The sequence below is a fragment of the Vigna umbellata genome, chromosome 2 (genome assembly GCF_029865625.1).
Source record: "Vigna umbellata cultivar VRB3 chromosome 2, Vumbellata_1.0, whole genome shotgun sequence".
Lineage (NCBI taxonomy): Eukaryota > Viridiplantae > Streptophyta > Magnoliopsida > Fabales > Fabaceae > Vigna > Vigna umbellata.
This window is the reverse complement of record NC_142166.1, coordinates 48,994,605-49,014,584: the sequence shown is the minus strand read 5'-3', so window position 1 is coordinate 49,014,584 and position 19,980 is coordinate 48,994,605. Positions and strand designations below refer to the sequence as shown.

At 29.9% G+C, this 19,980-nt stretch overlaps 2 protein-coding genes across 2 annotated transcripts; both read left to right on the top strand.

The window, feature by feature from the left end:
• Nucleotides 1-8,136: 8,136 nt before the first annotated feature.
• Nucleotides 8,137-13,340, top strand: LOC124848689 (uncharacterized). Its single transcript, XM_088107273.1, has 13 exons — nt 8,137-8,494; nt 8,600-8,768; nt 8,854-8,934; nt 9,368-9,462; nt 9,539-9,654; nt 9,757-9,871; nt 9,997-10,102; nt 11,854-12,163; nt 12,259-12,336; nt 12,415-12,465; nt 12,566-12,655; nt 12,767-12,844; nt 13,028-13,340. The coding sequence occupies exons 1-13, from the start codon at nt 8,485-8,487 to the stop codon at nt 13,076-13,078; spliced, it is 1,350 nt and encodes a 449-aa protein (XP_087963399.1). The 5' UTR covers nt 8,137-8,484; the 3' UTR covers nt 13,079-13,340.
• Nucleotides 13,341-16,141: 2,801 nt separating this feature from the next.
• On the top strand, nt 16,142-18,113 carry LOC148204185 (increased DNA methylation 1-like). Its single transcript, XM_088108087.1, has one exon. It carries the CDS (start codon nt 16,227-16,229, stop codon nt 18,045-18,047), a length of 1,821 nt encoding a protein of 606 aa, XP_087964213.1. The 5' UTR covers nt 16,142-16,226; the 3' UTR covers nt 18,048-18,113.
• The last annotated feature ends 1,867 nt before the right edge of the window (nt 18,114-19,980 follow it).

Genomic DNA, 19,980 nt, shown 5'->3' with positions numbered 1-19,980 from the left:
ATTTTTTTAAAAAAAATTATTCTATTTATTTCAACGTTCAAATAAGATTAAAAGCACTCAATTACAAGTATTTATGGTTAAAACCTCATGTTGCAATCATTTGATCATTTTAACCATGATCATTCAAAATTCTAAATGTTATTCAATTTATTAAAAGTGCACTTCATTAATATTAAATCTAACAATTGTATATCAAACTTGATTAAAATTTGACTTTTTTTATTCAACAAACACTATTTTTTAGTCAAACCAACTATAGTTATCCAATATTACATAGTTATTCACAAAATTATCATTAACTTCTTAGTTTTATACATGCATAACTTAATTATCTAATTTCACATTTAACTCAAGCATGACTAAATTACAATAGATAACTTTTCTTAAAAGTAACTTCTAATCCAATCAATAATTGAGGAGCCATAGAAAAACACCAAAATATAAAATAACACACACACACACAAAAAGAAAATGAACCAAAAGCTAAATTAGTTTACATACTCACTTTTTAAACTTACTAAATAAATATTAAACTCAAACATTAAACAAAATAAAAAATATGTTTTTGAAAGAAAAATGTATTTACTCCAAAAATAAATCTAATGGGACAAATCGCTTCTTTAACTTCTTATTTTATTTTATAAACTCTCAAATAACAATGGTAAAATAAATAGTATAAAATGATAAAATTCAGTGATCACGTGATTTTTTTTCATTTACTTTATTTTCTACTCTGAATTTTTTCCTTATACGCCATCGAATTGTCATGTGCTGGATTTTAATGTTGGTTTTAAATATAAGAAATATTAAGTTATATTAACACATAACACTACATTTCAATGATGATTTTAGATTATGAATAGATTTTTTAATTAGTAAATTCATGTTTAACTATTTTAGCACATTTCTAATATATATTGTACTTGTAATTTAGTTTTTTTTTTGCCTTGTAAAAAAAAATATTTATTTTGTTTGATTGAATTTTTTATTTAATAAAAAACATTTTTAAATTTATAATATAGATTTTTGGGCATATAAATCATATGTTATTAGATTTATAATCGATAAGTTTTATAATGTTTTCTTAACTATTGACTACTTTTTAGTAAACGTTGGAATTTAATTTTTGCTAAAATATTAAAAACACATAATTTTCTTCTTTGTCTTGTCTAATTGGAGAACTCATGAAATTAGAGTTGACTCCATTTATTGCTTCTCTTCTTTCCTTTGTCTTGTTACACAAAATAAATGAAGAACTAAAAATTGAGTTTTTCCCTTCTCTTCATAATCTGTTCTACCAATTTTCCATCAATATAAACGTATTGTTAGATGAATTAATTACAAAATAGAGTTGAGTTGATTAATTTTATAAAACTATTCAATTAATAAATTAATGAAATTGATTAATATAGTTATTTAAACACAATATATTAATTTTTAAAACTACTCCTAAAGATTGAAACTTTTCATTCTTTATCCATATAATTAATCTATGTTTATCACCTTTAATCTCATAGGTTGTTTTTATTTTATCATATCTCTTTAAATCATAATATTTTGACTTTTATTGACTTCAAATCTTCGAAAATCATTAAAAGTGCTGATAAAGAAAACAGTTAAAAAACAATTTAAAGAACCTCTTACAGATGGATAAATAAACTTCCTACAAATTAAGTTTTACTAATAATTTAAGTTCTTTTAAAAAATTATTTAATACTAACATGCATATAAATTTTAAACGTAATTAGGTTTTAAATTTGTCGTAAATTTAACTATATTTTTAATTTTAAAATTTGATATTATTAAAAACAAAATAGCTTAGATATTTATATGTCTTAACTATTTAAATTTTACGGTAAATTAAAACGATTAAACTTAATATTTATTAACTCTGTTGTCTTTATTCGTTTAAAAAAATTACATTATTTTTATATTCTAAAGTAATTATTTTTTAAGTCTATAAATAATAAAAAACATGTTTTAAAAAATGCTTAATCGAAAACTTTTATTACATCGTCTTGGTAAATTTTAACTTTAGTGTTAAGCTAATTACAACTAACAATAAAGATTAAAATTACAAAAAATTATGAATAATCTAAAAAAAAAAAATCTTACAAAACCCGAAAGCATGCAGCCAATATAGTTTCTTTGCTTAGTAAAAGGAGAATTAAAGTTTACAGAAAAATGGTTATAAAGAGAACGTTTTAGTTTATTACTAAATAAAGATTAATCCCACTCCAAAACTTCCTAACAATTTCTTTAGTTAAAGCGTGTTTGAAATTATTTCTCTAGTTTCGTGTTAAAATGCTACTGCAATGAACCACGTTGACGAATATTGGGATTATGAATTTAACACGTGTCCATGTTATCATCCATGTTTATCTGCAAAGTTCGAGGTGGCATCACCAAAATATTTCATATTTAATTGGATAATTACTTTCAAAATATTTTTTAGACAACATTTTAACATCATTTACGAATCATTTCGTGATTGGTTTATGTTGATATTTATAATAATTATTATTGATTGTGTAGTAATTTTGGACTAAGAATGACACGTAAATAATATTAAAATATTGTTAAAAAGATGTTTTCAAATTATGGTTATTTTATTTAATTTGGTTGGTGTTCAAGAAAGCTTATAAATAAATGCATACATATGCATTTGCACCCACCCAAAGGGTCCTAATAAAGATTAATTGACATAGTTAATATATGTTGAAAACATGGTTAATATAAAGTTAAGTGTTAAATGAATGGTTTGGACATAGTTTAGGAGGATAATTAAGTGGTAAGAAGTAGGAGGGGGAATGGTCCATGGGTGGGGCATTGTTCACTTAACTACAAAACTTAATTATGCAAGTCTTCCCCTCTGCACAAAACGTACTCATGCTATGTAATGTTGCTATCTTCTTCGTCTCTTTCCCACAAAAACCCATATTATCAACATCCACATGCATTTTGTTCCCACCCCGGAAGCACTGCAAAGAAAACGATAAATTCAAACTATGCCTTTTTATTATTATTTTTTTTTCAAACATACCCAGCTATACATCATAACCTTTTTTTGCAGTTAATGACAATAAAGTCTATCTGCAACATTTAACGTCCTCTTTCTTCTTTTTTCAAATTCACAGCTGGAAAAACTAGATAAGTCCAAAATGGAGGCATATATCTATATGCGTGCCACAATAATTACTTTTACATTAATTCAACCTCTCTCTTTGCCAACTCAAGCCTTACCATTTTCTTCTACGAAGAAGAAAAAAACACACAGATACTCTTTGCGGATACCTTCCGCTCAACGTGGATTCATCACTAGCAAACGTTGGAGTTACTAACCATGCGGACAATATTTCTCAGTTATTATTGCAACTCTTGTAAGAATTTTTTTTTTAAGAGTGAATTTTAAGTTTAACTCAATTCTATAAAATTAGGTTATAAGGTGAAGTCTGCATTCACTTATATATTATAAATTGATTTTATCTTTAGTTGGTGTGAAAAACATAATGGATGGTCCGATACGGATGGAACAATATGTTTACATAAATCTTACTATGATAGGTTCTAACCTGACTATGATACCATGTTAAAAAGTAGACTTTAATCCAAATTCAATATCACAAAATCGGTCTGTAAAATGAGTTATACATCCATTTATATACTATAAATTTGTCTTATCTTTAGTCGATATAAAATAAGAGGTGAAATAGTGCTATGATATTAACTTACAGTTGTTGACAAATCTCTCACAGGTGGAATAATTTCCTCTTTAGTCAACAATGAACGTAGACAGTGTCGAATATTGGACTACAAGAATTTATGTTGAAGTGAAGACTACTTAACAAAAGCAAGTGATGGGTGTGAAGAAACTTATGAAAATAAAAGAATAGCTTGAAAGAGCAGAGAAGGGGACAGACAGTTAAGTTATATTATATGTCACGCACTGCATTATGAATAATAACTTAGCATTATTGTCGTATAGTGTGTGTTTTTATAGGTACTTTATTCCCCAACCCTTTTCTAAATTCACCTTTTCATTCATAAAAATTACAGTGCTTTCATTCTCCTCAGTACGTAATTAATGTTTCTTCACTCTTTGGATACGTCTAAAGTTTAAACTGTTTTGTTTACATTACATTTTGCCAATTCACGGAAGTTTTAATTCTTTAACTTGTATTTGTTCTCCATATGTATATTAGATGAAGAATGGTTATTTATAAGGGAAAGTCTAAAAAGTCCACATAGTACGTTTTTATTCAATACTCAACAAGAATAATTAAAATCCTTAATGATGGTCACCTGCCCATAGATCTAGATACATATTTTTGGACAGGTTTTGCTATATATGTACATTATCATGTTTCCATTGTTCTGTAGAATGTTGTAATACGTAAGTAGACATCTGCCACTGTCCTACCTGAACAATTTTTTTACACAAATTACTAATTAATGATATATTGTCTCCTTGTGCCATTTTTATCTCTCTCATTTTAATTGAACACTTTTAGGTTCGATTTTTGGTACAAATTTCTCGATGTCGACGTAGACCTATTTGTACTCATTTTTTTTTTAAATATGATCACTCAACTCTTTCAAGAAAACTTGAATTTGAATTTCTTAAGTTGTTAAAAACTAATCTCACAAAGACTATTCGCTCCTTGCTTGATTTTAAGTATCTACTACTTATATTAGTATGTATTGAATACTTGTCTGCATACTTGTTCTTTTTGGGTATTTAATTTTTTATTGATTTATATAGTCAAAATTGAGATCTGAAGAATCATGATTAAGTCGCGTAACTACAATACGAGAGCAACTCATTTAAGGTTTTCGAACGGGACACCATTTTTTCTTATATAAAAAATGGTCATCTTTTATGTGCTTAATTTAAAGTGTTCTCCTATGATTAAAACTACTTTTTATGTCCCTAATCGTGTCATCTTGTATTTGGTCAAATTTTGTTACCGTTAATGAATGTCATCAATTTAGAATAGACAAGAAAAAAAAATCCTATTTATATAATATTATAATGATATAAATTAAGCAATAGCAGAATTAAAGGCTTATTGCGTAGCATGTTATCTAGTTGACGATGAGGGCAGAATATCACACCGCTGGAATAAATTAAAAAAAAAAACATTTTTTATGAAGTGACTAAATCTGTGGCAGTCTTGGACATGTTTTATTCCAATAGGTACGTGCAATAAAAGAATCGTTCTGTTTTTATTAGGATTATCTTGCAGAAGCATGGTTGGAATCGGAGCGGATATTCAGGTATATCTATCAGCCTGCTGAAAAAGACGATCGAAAGCCCACAAAAACAACTCAATTTGGAGCTACTATCCTGATGAAAGCTGCGTCACATAATAAATCTGTCACACTGCAGAAAATACACATTAATTAGTTTACGCTCATTGTGTGGTCAATGACACTGCTTTGTACGAAAAAAGAAGAAGAAATGAAGACACAGCATTGATGCAGCATATTATTATGTGAGATTGAGAAAGCATGCAGTAAGTGAGCAATGACTTTATAATTTGTATGACTTTGTAGATTACAGAGGTACGTAGTATCGTGAAAAAGCATGGTGTATTTAATAAGTTGAAGTTGTAGGCATTTGTAGATTATAGATGGATAGATAGAGAAGAAGGGTGAAAGGTGGGGTGTTTTGAAAAAGAAGTAGGTAGAAGATGAAAGAAAAATAATAGAGGTTGGTGAATGTGGGATGTAGAAATGAAGGTGGAAAGAGCTGGCAGGCAGGGGGTAAATGACCCAAAAAACTGAATGATGTGTACGTATAATGTGTTTCGGGGTGCGAGGGAGACGGGGAGTGTGGAGTGTGGAGTGTGGGTTATAAATAATCTGACAGAGAAAGGGAAGGTTATACCCCACACCCACTAACTCCCATGCCATTTCTTTCAACAAAACTTCCTGTGTCATCTTACCTTGTATTTCACACTGTAGGAGTTTGCTATTCCCAAATCCCAATGCTTTGACTGTCCCTATCTCTTCCCCTTCTCCGCCCACTCTCCTCACATGCCATCTCTTCACCTTTTTCCATCTTTTCTACCACCACTTCCATTTCTTTTTTATTCTTTTAACCAACACATCATCTTATTTCTTATACCACTATAATAATAATCACTATCTTTTCTTCACTCACACAAAAAATACATGTTCTATAAGTTAAGATCACCTACGCAAGTATTTCTGCTCCACCGGACTGCCAGAGCTTTAACTTTTTATTTGCTCCAAAATTCTATCAAGCAGAATATTTTGGGAAAGCCCAATAACGTCCCAATAGGGCGCCCATTTATCAAGGAGGCCCATTCTTTGAAAGCATGCTGTCAATTGTTTGATGTTCTTGCAGGAATAAAAGGTAACCACGTTCCCTCAAAAACAAACAAATCTGATCCAAAACAAAAATGTTAATAGATGCATAATTAAGAGTTACTTGTAAATTTTTTTAAAAAAATCTTCTACTTCATGATTTTTCTTATCAATAATAAATACTTGTTTTAAAAATCCTAAATACATTTTGTACTGTATAGCTGATCGATCAATTATATAAAAAATTAATTTCAAAAAAAATCAAAACTAAATAGATTAAACTGTCAATATATTCGACTATGTGACCATTCTGTCTAAATATCTTATCTATAGATTAACAAAGTAAAAATATGATTAAACGATATTGGACCACAATCGGGACAGTCCTATTCAAAGACCTATTACGAAACCTATAAATACAAAGGCAAGGTGAGAAGGTAAGTGATTACATTTATTAGATATTTAAAACTTAATCTTAATAATTGATCGATAATTAATAATTAACTTGAGCATTGAAGTGCCTTTAACACGTATTTATCTCTTAGATTTAAACCTTGTAGGTAAAAAGTAGAGAAACTCGAAAAAGAGAAAGACAATAGACAAAATTAAATTGTGAAAATATGATTCTCGACCTTACCTACTAAAACACATCTGTTTATTTTTGTTTATATTTGAATATGCTGATCTCTTATTTGAAGTATTATTAATTTTAAAAACTCTACCTGTTTATCTATCACGTCCTGGCGATGGTAGAGAGTGGTACAAGTAACCTGTACAAGCCCGAAGAAACAATCAACCTTACTTAATTTTACACACTTCCTTTTTTCAACTTAAATATTAAAGTCACACGATTTCTTGTTGGAACTTGACTCGTAGGAAACTATAAAAGATTTACAACTGTACAGAATATTCCTTGCCAACGTAATAATAATAATAATAATAATAATAATAATAATAATAATTATTATTATTATTATTATTATTATTATTATTATTATTATTATTATTAGTATTGTCTTGAATGTTTACAAACAAAGGTCATACTTAAAATGGTGCTGAAAAAAATCATATGTTCAAGTAGTTTATTGACGTATAATGCACCGAGTATCTTTATAAATTTATGATTGAATTTAATGCAAAAGCCTGAGAAACACATTCAGAATTATAAATGTGAACTAAAAACAACTTAGACAAAATGAATTAAATTAGTTAAGAATTGTAATAATGTAAAAATATTTCATCGTGACTGGTGTTGGTAATTTGAATTGATTATACTTTTTAGGTAAAATAGTATTAACCCGACTTTAATATAGCAAGTACATGCGGACAAAAATATAACTAAAGTTGTGAGAAAAAAAAAAACATGAGCAACTTTTCCCCACTAAATAAGTAGTTTGTTTTTTCTTTTTAATTTTGTTGTAGTATATTCCACAATGTTCTTAAAACCTTCTAATGGTGTTTCCTTACAGAAACGTTGTTCCTAGAAAGTTGGTGGAAACTGGGGAAGCATGTGCCACATCGTCATCAAAATCAAATCAGGGACGAAACGGCAAGGCAATCCAGGTAGACAACCTTGTTACGTCACGTGTTACACGCCACTCAATAGATCAGAGCCACGTGTCCAACTCCCAAAGGGCAAAATCCGAACATTGACGGTTCAAAACGCGCCACGCAACCGTACGCCTACCGAATATTCACATTTCACACCACCCACCGTTTAGAATAATTCCTTCATCTCATCACAATTAATTTATAATAAATAATAAATAAGAATTAGTATTTCCTAATAATCAAAACCCTGTTTCGTTTATGTTCAAAGAAAAGAAGCCGTGTTTTATTTTTTTAGGGTTCCATCTACCTATTTAGATAAAACACGAAAACCCAATCGTATTCGGAAACAATTCCTCTCTCTGAGAGAAGCTCTCGAATTCCAACTGATTGTCGTAGAATTTTAATGGCTTGTTCATCATCCGATTCAAAACCAGTGACGTCGCTGTTGTTCTTTTCTTTCCTAATTCCGATACCTTTCGATTCTGTTTCCGCCCTACGCATACTCGATACTTGTTCATCTCTTTCTTTCTCAAATTCCGATTCCTTTTTGTAACACACATACCTTAGTAACCCAACGAACGAACCAAAGAAACCGTTGTCATGGGAAAGCGTAAGCTCATAATTCCTAGGGTTTCTGTGTTTATCGATCCGACTCTATTTGATTTTCTATTTTTTTAATTAATCAACTAATTATTTGTTTTTGTGCTCTGTGTAGGTAATTCTCAACGTAAAAGTGCTGCGATGTTTGATAGTGATGATGATAGTAGCGTGACCTCGTCGTCAACTGCTCGCTCTGATCTCATGTCGGTGTCCGGAGCGGAAGATGTGCAGTTTGTTCAAGATTCCTTGCTCGACCAAGCTCTCGATGCACTAGATGAGAAAAGGTACTTTGCTTAACGATATCGAAATAAATTGATATTGTGGATGGAACTGGAGGAATTTTTAACATTTTTTTGTTGATTTATTAAGGGGTTCCACGAGAGAGAAAGCTTTTCAATCGATAATTGACGCTTTCAATAGCAGCATGCAGCATCAGTTTGTGGAAAAGAAGTAGGTTTTGTTGGTTATTTAATTTAATGTGTGCTGTTGTGTTATTGTTTTTAGAATTTAATTCAAGTGCACTTACTCTTCATCCAATCACCACTTCGCAGTAAGCTTGTTGAATTATAAAGTAGTAACTCCCGTATAAGTCATTTATAGATGATTTTAATTGGTTGACATTGTTAAAAAGTATGGCAATTTAATTCTTGTTTTTATTGCAAATGAAACACAAAGATAATTTATATAAATGTGCTTTAATAAGCAAGATCATATATTTTGAAAATATGCGATATATGTGTTCCAATGATGATCCTTTGTTTTAAGGTTTTGTTGGTGGTTCTATTTATAAATTAACTTCGCAATCTGTACATAAGCACATGGATATTCATTTTTCAATATAAAGTTATTATTGTCATAACCTCGAGGTGCTTTCTCTAATCAGATTTGCTACGTTGTTACATCAATGCCTTTCTTCAATTAAAAAGGGATCTAAAAAGACATCTGCTAAAGAGATAACTTTGGCATCTCACGCGATTGGTAAGAATTTGAGTAACTTAAGCATGCTTAGTTTTGACTTCGTTTAATTGAATATTTAATGTCATTCATTTTTAAGGTTGTCTGGCCTTGACTGTTGGATGTGGTGATAATGCCCGTGAAATATTTGACGAATCCATTCGTCCTTTGGATGAATCTCTCACATCTAGGATAGATGTTTCCAAGATACCATCAGTAAGTAGGAGTTTGGAAATATTTCAAATTCTTGTATTTGGACTTCTCCTTGTGATTCTCTATCTATGATGCTTAATTTTATCTGCTTAATGATGTTTATAGCTGTTGGAGTGTTTGGCTATAATTACCTTTATTGGAGGGAATGATCAAGAAGAAACAGAACGATCAATGGACATAATGTGGCGAGTTATTAATCCCAAATTAGGTTCCAATGTAGGTATCTGTTTCAAACATACTAATTTGTTTTATTCACTAATCACCCGTTTTAAGATTGACTCATATTTCTAATAGTAGTTGGGTTAAATTAACTAAAATGACAATCTTTTTACCGTGTTTAGGTAGTTGCTGTCAAACCTTCTGCTTCATTAATAGCTAATGTGGTGTCTGCGTGGTCTTTTCTTCTCTCCACAGTAAGCAATTTGAAGTTAAATTCGAAAAATTGGCAAAAGTAAGAATGCTGTCCTTTTCCATCCATTTTTATTTAATTCTACACTATGCATATATAGGTAACATGCTAATAGGCTTCTGTTGGCAAAATCATTTAAATGCATGTATGATGTGGAATCAATTTAACCCAGTGTGTTAATATCCCATCCCAGAGTATTCTATTTTGTTTGTGTAGTTCACGTAGTGTATACTATTGAACCATGTGGTCACCGGTTGAAACTAAAGCTGGGACAAAATTTGAAAAATTATGTACGAGATTAATCTCCCTTGAGTAACTTTATTTATAATAAAGAAAATATGGATTAAGTCTAAAATAAAAATAAAGAATAATAACAAAGTAACAGAAGATAAAGATAAGATATCTAATAATTTAATATATTTAACATATACTATATACAAATAAATTCTCCAAAATGAAAAAATAAATTAATTAATGTTCACTAATTCATAATCAACTATAAAAATTCATAGATGTCTGGAAAAACATACAAGTACCACTGAGAGCCGAATGTGAGCTTGCTACATGTTGACATGACTTATAACAAGAGGCAGCAATCTCTAACAGACCCTGTTGCTGGAAGAAGCCAGTTTCCTGAGAAATTAGAAACCAGTTGCCAGAGGAACATGTCTGTCAGCTAAAAAAGAGAAAAAATAGGTAGAGAAAGTTAGAAACTAGTCACCAGAAAAGAGAAAGCAGTCACTGAAGAGGAGAAATCAATTGCTAGAGTGCCGAGTTGAGAGATAAAGGAGGTGTTGAGAGACATTATACTCAGAAATGAGGGTGTTGGGTTGTGACAGAAAGTGAGAAATAACAGCTTTTTGATTGGTTTTGTAAGCAAAACGTTGTTCTAGAGATTGGAATTTTTATAATTAGTCCCCTCCCAAAAAAGACCTAATTTTAGTGTTCAGAGAGGCCATTTCTAGAATCAGGAGATAGCATGACTAACCATTTTTCTGATGCCACCATTTTGTCTGCATCAGTTTTTACCCTGAACTGCTCCACTGCCCTCAGTGCCTCTATTTATAACCAGATCTTAACTGTTTCGTAGACCCCCAACTTGTTGACGCATTTGTTGCTTGTTATTAAGAAAAGGAGCCCATATAAGAGGAATAGCCTGCACCCAATTTTTGCGAGATTGAAAGGCAACATTGACTGCACAAAACGTAATATATTTCAATTAAGAACAATGGGGTTATCGGTTGAGTTTAAATATTTTATAGCCACCCTGGGTTTAAACTTTGAGATAAAGCAGTTATTTATTTTGACACATGATGTCTATAAGGTGTAACAACTTAAAAATTTGATATTTAAATTTTCAAACCCTGGGTATTTTTTATTCTATCTCTCTTTTTTCATGAATTGTTTTTAGGTATTTCCTTTTCTTATTTTCAGCAAGGTAGTTATAATGTGGGTATAATTGGAGTCCCAGAAAGATAGTATTATGAGTTTGTTTGAACGAACTTTTGTAGAAGGATTTATGGGAGAGAGACATGTGAAGAACAAAATGAAATTAACTTCTCCATAAGTTAAATTAGTTTATGTGTAAGTTGCAAAAATTTGGAGAAACTATATGAGAGGTCCTCTATAAATTAGTTTATGCATAAAGTAATGTTAACTTATGAAGAAGTCTATTTCATATTTTAGATTTATCTTTCATCTGTTTTATTTGTTGTTACAAAAAATATCCATGGAGAATTGCATTCTATGTAACCATTCCTGGGATCCAACTTATTGTTTTGTTGTTCATGCAGTACAATATCTTATTTATCTGGTCTTCTAGACAAGGAAGACAGATCTGTACGAATTGCTGCTGGTGAAGCACTTGCTCTGATTTTTGAAATTGGAGTTATAGATAAATTTTCTGCCCAGTCAGACAATGCAAGTGATGCAACGCAAGAAGGGAGTAAACCACTCGAAAGCTACATATTTTTACAGGGACTGAAAGGAAAGGTGTTGAATCAATGCAAAAAACTTTCCATAGAGGCGGGTGGAAAAGGTTCTGCAAAGAAAGATCTTAATAGTCAAAGGAACTTGTTCCGAGATATATTGGATTTTTTTGAGGTATGTTAGTTACTACTATGGTTATTATTTGAAAACAATAGATGATTTGCTAATGAAGGTGGGGATTCTGTACTGATCTTACCTTGTCATCCTAGTATGGTTACTCCCCGGATATTTCAATGAAGATTGGGGGTGATTCCCTGCAGACATCATCATGGTCTGAAATGATACAGGTATTTCTTGTGTCCTGTCTTTCCATACTTCTTGAAATCTCTTTTCTTGTAGCATTTTTGACATTCAAATTCTTGCAGTTGAATTTTATCAAGCATTTTCTTGGAGGAGGATTCGTTAAGCATATGCAGGTAGACTTTCTCAACCTTTTTCTTTGGCAAGCTTCTGGTTATTGTGTAATCTGGAGCTCATGTTTACACCCTTTTTTCCCTCTTCTCCCTTGGCAAACAGGAAAATGAGTTCCTACATGATGTATTTGGTTTTTCGCCGAAGAAAAAATATCTTAATAGCGGCGAACACAAAATGTCTGGTGGTGAAAAGGTAAGTTTGTTCGTGATTGTGCTCAATTATCTTGATTTTTCGTGTATGTTCCCCCACTCCCCACCGCACTTGTTTTCATGCGCTAACCTGCCCCATTCCCTTTAACCGCAGAGAATGTTTAAATCTCCAAATTCGGTTTTGAACAAGGCTAGGACGCAATTACTTAATAAGCAGCGGGTATTATCTGAGGTTAGCATTCTTACCGTATATGAGAACGTTCACTTTTATCTTCCCGTGGAAGTACTTAAAATGATAATATGGCAGCTGAACGTAATTTGAAATATGATAACTTTCTTCTGCAAAAGAATGTGCTGTGTGGATTGTATATCAATGCTTATTTTTTTCCTTTGATTTCTTTCGATAAATTTACAGGGCAGAAACTTCGGCCACTACGCTGTCGGTATGGCTGACGAAGATGCATGAATTTGATTGGGAACAACGATAATTATTTGTCATTTAGAGATTCGATCCTTCATTTGTGTAACGATATTTCTTACATTTCATAAGTGCACTTTGTCCAATCCTGTACTCCTATCGATTTCATCTGATGATGTGAGACTTATGATGTTGTAATATGAATAACAAACAGATATTAAGAACGGATTTCAAATGCCTATTTGTTTTAAGGATATGTACAAGTGGAAAGAAATTAAATTAATTTGGAAAAGTATTATATTTGATTCAATTGCTTTATAAATTAATTACTTCAATTTAATATTCCCTCTTTAGTTATTTTTTGCAAGCTAAAGTAATTTCTAAAGGATGACATTTTTTATGAATGTTGTATTACTTTAATGACTATTAAATATTTCAATGAAATTTAAATAACACTTTTTGCAAATAAATTTAATATATATATATATATATATATAACTCTTTTATAACAAAAAGCTTAAAGTTTAACTATTTTCTTTTGTGTAATATTTTTAATCAGAAAAAGAAAAAAAGAAGCAAGAGTAAGGAAAAGGGAGAGGATCATGAAACTATATATAAAATCATTAAATATGTACCCAATGTATATTAATTATATTTAAAATCATTGAATATGTTCAGTATATATTAATGTTATGTTTGTATTTACAGAAATTATGTGTTCACACGGATTTCAGGTTCGATTTTACAATAATATTTTTATTAATATGTATCATTATAAAAAAATTTATATAATAGGGTAAGGTACAAATATTATAAATTCTTAATAATTATATTATTAATATACTTTTATATTGTAATAATATTAATATATTATATTAAATAAAATAATTTAATAATATAAATTTATTAATTAAAACATTTTTTATTTATCAAATCTATTAAATTATTCACATTTCATCTATGAAAAAAAATTCATTCTCTTACTTTTTTTATTCTTTTTTGTGGAGATTTGTAAAGAGAATATATTGTCTGTGCAAGTTTGTTATTTGGAAATTTATTATAGAATTGAATGATTTGTAAAAGATTTGAACTCTAGATATTTTTATATTTTTAGAAGTATATTATATTTTGGCACATTTTTATTTTTTATATTCTTAAAAATATTTTTATAAATATATTATTTTTTTCTAAACTTATGAATTATTTTCAAGTTTATTATATTAAAAATTTAATTCTAAATTTAATAATATTTATTGTTATTTTTATCTCTAATTCTTTTTTAACAAATACATAAATAAACATTAACGCGCGTATGTAAGAGTTTAAAATTAATTTAGCTTAGAAAATAACTTGTAATTAAATGTTCTGTTAAGAAAATAAATAAAAAAATCAATTTAAGGACAAGAGTTATTAAAAGGATATGTATTATTCAGGATTTAAAAAGTATCTTAAAAGTTTTTTTTATGATGTTCAATCAATTATTAATTATTTAAAGAAAAAAAGAAATGATATATAATTGAGATTTAAAAAAATTAAAAATTATTTAAAATAATACAGTTATTAATGTTTTAAATTTTATGTGATTTTTTTATAGGTCTAAATATCATGAAATAGTAGGTGTTTACAGCCTAACCTCTGTGAAGGTCGTTTTGAAATTTTGAGAATTTTAGCAGCCTTCTCTATTTTTTATTCATGTTTTAAATTAAATGAATTACCGTAAATAAAACTCTTAATTAATAAAAGAAAATTAATATTAAATTTGAAATTAAACATGTATTCATGAGAATGTGGACTGGATCTTGAAATTTAAATACTTGATAAAAGATCTGAACAATCATTTCGATAAATTTTTTAGAAAGAAAATCGAGTATGTTAAGGTACGTTCTGCCTGTATATATTTACATGAATCTAAATTCATTTCATGATTTATTCACATATGTATAGAAATCAATACAATAAATTTATTTTTTAAATATACTAAAATATAAATTATTAATTATCTTTTATTATTGTTAATTTAATCATAAAATTTTACACATGGGCAGTGAAGCAAAATATATTTATAATTCCACTGTGTTATAATCAATTCTACAGAGTTATGAATTGGTCTAATTACACTGGTTTCATTTGATATTCTCTTTATACAACATTTCAAAATAAAACTGGCTAAAATTTTTCTATTCTAATCTGATAATCTCGGTAAGTTTTGGAACGCCATAATTCTGGGTATACTTCCACATATATTAGGTAATTATGAAAGAACAACATTATTGTGAAATAATGATAAACCTAATTATTTATGTAAAGTACCTTCATTTAGTCAGTTTATATTTTCAACATCTTTTAAATCGAATAAATATAAAAAATATTTTTAAAAATTGCTTTTATTATAACTTTTAGTTATACCATTTATTAACGATTTAAATTATTAACAAAAATATGTAAAAATACGAACTCACAATGCGGTGACGACTGTTCCTTCACTAGTTTTAATTGTAATTTCCATTTTCTAAAAACCCTGTTATTAGGATTGATTTAAAAGTTAGCAAACACACATAACGAATTAACAGAAAAGTGAAGCATGCAATATCAACTATATATATAGAGGTTTTAGATGAAATTATTTTTAAAATAAAATGTTTTCATTTACAATAAAATTACTTAAGTTAAAGTAAACAATGATACCATATAAAGTTATCCCGTTTCAAAATTGAATAACAATAAAGGAGTATTAGATAAAACATTACATCATAAAAAATGACCCTAATTTGTATAATTTGATGTCAGATAATTTTTTAACATTCTTTTCTAAATGGTGATTATTATTTTAATTATTATTTTTATTTAAAACCTAATGAAGTGTTGGAAATAACAATCTTAATTAGTAAAAGCATGTAATCAATAGCCATAAAGAAGAAAAAGAAATATTCTATACAGCCTAGCTAATTAAGGCAAATTAATGTTAAATTAAAATTAAATCTAATATTCTGTCTGGGAAATATGGACTAATCTTAAAATTTAAAATTTAAAATGTAAAGAGTTAATGAAATATTTCTGAAAGCATCTTAATATTTGAAAAGAAAACAAAACATTAGTCCCTTTGGTATCCGAACCACCAAACAAAGTAAGGTTTTTTAAATTACATGAATACAAAGAGGATACAGAATCGATTCCTTGTCTTCCATGGTGGTGATCTATGGCTCCTACGCCTGAGCCTCCACGAATCAACATTGAACCTGAATATTGTCCTCAGGCGGTGACGCAATGGTACCATCTCGCATCACTGCCAAGTAACAGGAGAGAATGTTCATTACGCAGGGACCTTTCCTTAAAAGCCAAGAAACATCTTCGTTATCTGGGTTGGAAATTTTGGTATGTTGAGAAGAAAGATAAGTGGGAGATGCGTTACACATCACCCATCACTGGCAAGAATTACATTTCTCTCGCCAGGGCTTGTAAAGCTTGCATAGAAGAGGGAGGCTGCATTGAAAACCCTCAAGATTTTCAAGAAAACAACGTTGTTCTCGAATATCCTACTTCTTCTTCTCAACCAAATAAGGAGACAAGAGAATCCAAAAAGAGAACTAGGGTGTGCAAGAAAAGGGAAAAGGACGATCACGATGATGAGTTGGTAGAAGGCTCTAGTTCTACGAATGGTAGAAGAGGTAAGGCTGCGCCGTCAATCAAAACAACGACGCAAGAGGGTGAGGCACCGGTTTCCAAGTCTTCACAACAACACCGTGGAACTCTTATCCCTTGGTTGATAGAAAACGGTGCTGTGGGTTTAGATTCCGTGGTATCCTGCCGTGGTTCAAACGGCGTGGTCAAGAAAGGGAAGCTGTTGTACGGTGGCATATGTTGTGATTGCTGTGACAAGTTTTTTTCTCCCACTCGCTTTGAGGCTCATGCCAGGTGTCAAAGGCACAGACCAAATTCTAGCATTTTCTTGGAAGATGGAAGGTCATTGTTAGATTGTAAAAACGAGGCCCTAAGTTCTCAGCAAAACGGGTTTGTGAAAGAAGATGAAATCGATGAGTGTGGTTATCCAAATGATAGCACTTGTGCTGTTTGTCGTTACGGGGGTGAACTGGTGTTGTGTGATGGATGCCCGTCTTCGTTCCACCTCAAGTGTTTAGGTTTAAGCGTTGTTCCTGATGGTGATTGGTTCTGCCCAGTTTGTTGTTGCAAAATATGCAGGCGACCCAGATGCAGAGATGACCGTGCTCGTAATGTGGGGGTTAACAGTATTTTAGTTTGTCCTCAGTGTGAGAGGAAATTCCATTTTGGATGCTTAAAGGCTCCAGCCTCGTCACATACCAAGTTGGAAAAGGAAGAAGACCGTGTTGGTGATAGGAATTGGTTTTGCAGTAGAGACTGCGAGAAAATATTTTTCGGTCTGCAGGAGCTTTTGGGAAAAACCATTAATGTTGATGGAGATGATGTTACTTGGACGCTGTTGAAGGCAGTGAAAAGGGATAGCAGTGGAGAAGATTATCTTAATTTGGATGGAGACGAAGGTTTGAGTGAAAACGAAAGGAAGCTGAGTGTAGCTCTTGATGTATTGCGTGGGAGTTTTGACCCAATTATTGACGCTTTTTCTGGTAGAGATGTGATAGCTGACGTTGTTTTCAGCAGAGGGTCAGAACTGGGTCGGTTGAACTTTCGTGGGTTTTATACTGTGGTTCTGGAGAGGGAGAAGGAGGTGATTTCTGCTGCTACTGTGAGGATTTTGGGGAAGAGGGTTGCGGAAATTCCCTTTGTGGCAACAAGGATGCAATGTAGAAGACAAGGAATGTGTAGCATGTTGATGAATGAGATTGAAAAACAGTTAAGTTACTTGGGAGTGGAGAGGTTGGTTCTGCCTTCGTCGTGCAGTGCGATAAACACATGGACAAAATCATTTGATTTTGTAAAGATGAAACCTTCAGATAAGTCTGAGCTACTTGATTTTGTTTTTCTGTCCTTCGAGGGTACCATCATGTGCCATAAACCTTTGTTGCAAGAAACTTATGTATGATCTAAACCTTTTGTCTATTGGTTATGTGAATGTTCTTTTATACGTTAATGGCGATTTATGCTTGCATATATTCTAGGACAATTTGCTGAACTTCAAATAATCGTTGCTTGGTTATTTATAATATGCAGTATTGTTGAAATACTGGGGAAATGGTCTTCACAGTGTTGAATTAAAAGTAGTGATGTTAATTCGCATTTCTAAGTAAAACAGTGACAATCATTATTAGACATCTACATCTTGATAGATGTTTGAGACAAGTGAGACAAGACAAGTGATTGATGTGTTCGTGTGATGATGAGATGTGTTTGTAATTTCTGCATATCCATAGCATTCATCTTTCGAATATATATATATATATATATATATATATATATATATATATATATATATATATATATGTATGTATGTATATATATATGTATGTATATATATTAATAATAAACATATTTGAAAAACAAATTATACTTAAAGTTCAATCTTTTAATTATTATGATAATTTGATTATAATTTGGGACAAAATATATTATTCAATTATTATTTTACTATTTTAGTGATTTTGATTACTGATTTAGTGAATTTTTATTAAGGAAATAAGGATTTATTTGATGATCATTATATGAAAGACTAACATAAGATATAAGGATGTTATAAAAAAAGTATAGAATAAAAAGAAAACAATGGTAGTAATTGTGGTAATGATAGTAAAAATAGTTGTAGCGACAACAATGATACTAACAAAGATGATAATATATAATGATGATAAAAATGGTGGTGATAAGGATAATAATGATATGATAATGAATAACAATAATACTAGTAATCATATTATAAGAGACTTTTGATAAAGGTGAGCTTAAATGTTTTCCTCCTTTCTTCGTACCAATGACAAAGCAATCACCCAATTAAAACAGCATTGTGCATCCACAATTAGACCAAAGATTTTTGGATGTGTCAAACACTTTATAAACATTGAAGTGACTCGGATAAAGGAAGCTATGTGATTTTTCAAAGAAAAATTGCATTAAATATGTTGAAAGAAACATGAATGATTGATTCTAGATCCATGAATAGTTCTATGAAGACTTCTTGTATATATTGTTTGTCATTCCTCAAATAAACGTCATGATAACGTTTACTATACGAAGAGTAAAAAAATATTTAAATATTGAAATCATATAATGTTTAGATGGCAAGATCCATAGACAATATTGTGTTTTCATGAGAAAGAATATTATTTTTTACGAAATCAAGAAACAAAATATGGTTGTTTGATCAAGTGTTGAAACTCAATATAAAGTGACATGACTCTTTTTATAATTTGTGTGAATAAAACAATTCTATAAAAATTTGAAATTTAGTGAAATCTAATAAATAAGGATGAATTGTGATAATAGATGAATATTCTTCATACTGTATCAATTCCACATTTCATGAAAAGACAAAAACATATAAGCATTCTCTGCCATTTTATTAAAAAAAAAATTTGTGCTTAATTTATAACATTCAATTATCAACTTGCAAATATTTTAACAAAGATAACCTCAAATTTTTAATTTATATTATATAATGTTACATCCTTTTCATCGAGAATGCTAAACTAGTTTATATTACTTTCTAAACAATTTATAAAAAAACGTTTTCATTTTTACAATATATAAAAATTAATTTAATTATGATACGATTGATAAATATTTTTTTTATTCTTAAAATCCAATATCTTAAATTTAAGACCTTTTCCCATGCCATATTAATATATTTTTAATAAGACTACTATATTAAATTTAATTTAAGACCTCTGACTATGACATATGGCATCTTGTAATATAATACTCTTATATATCATGAAATGTTGCATTATTGCTCATCAGTAACTTCAAAATATAGACATGACACTACTAGAACATGCATTTGCTGTTAATATCTGTCGTCAATT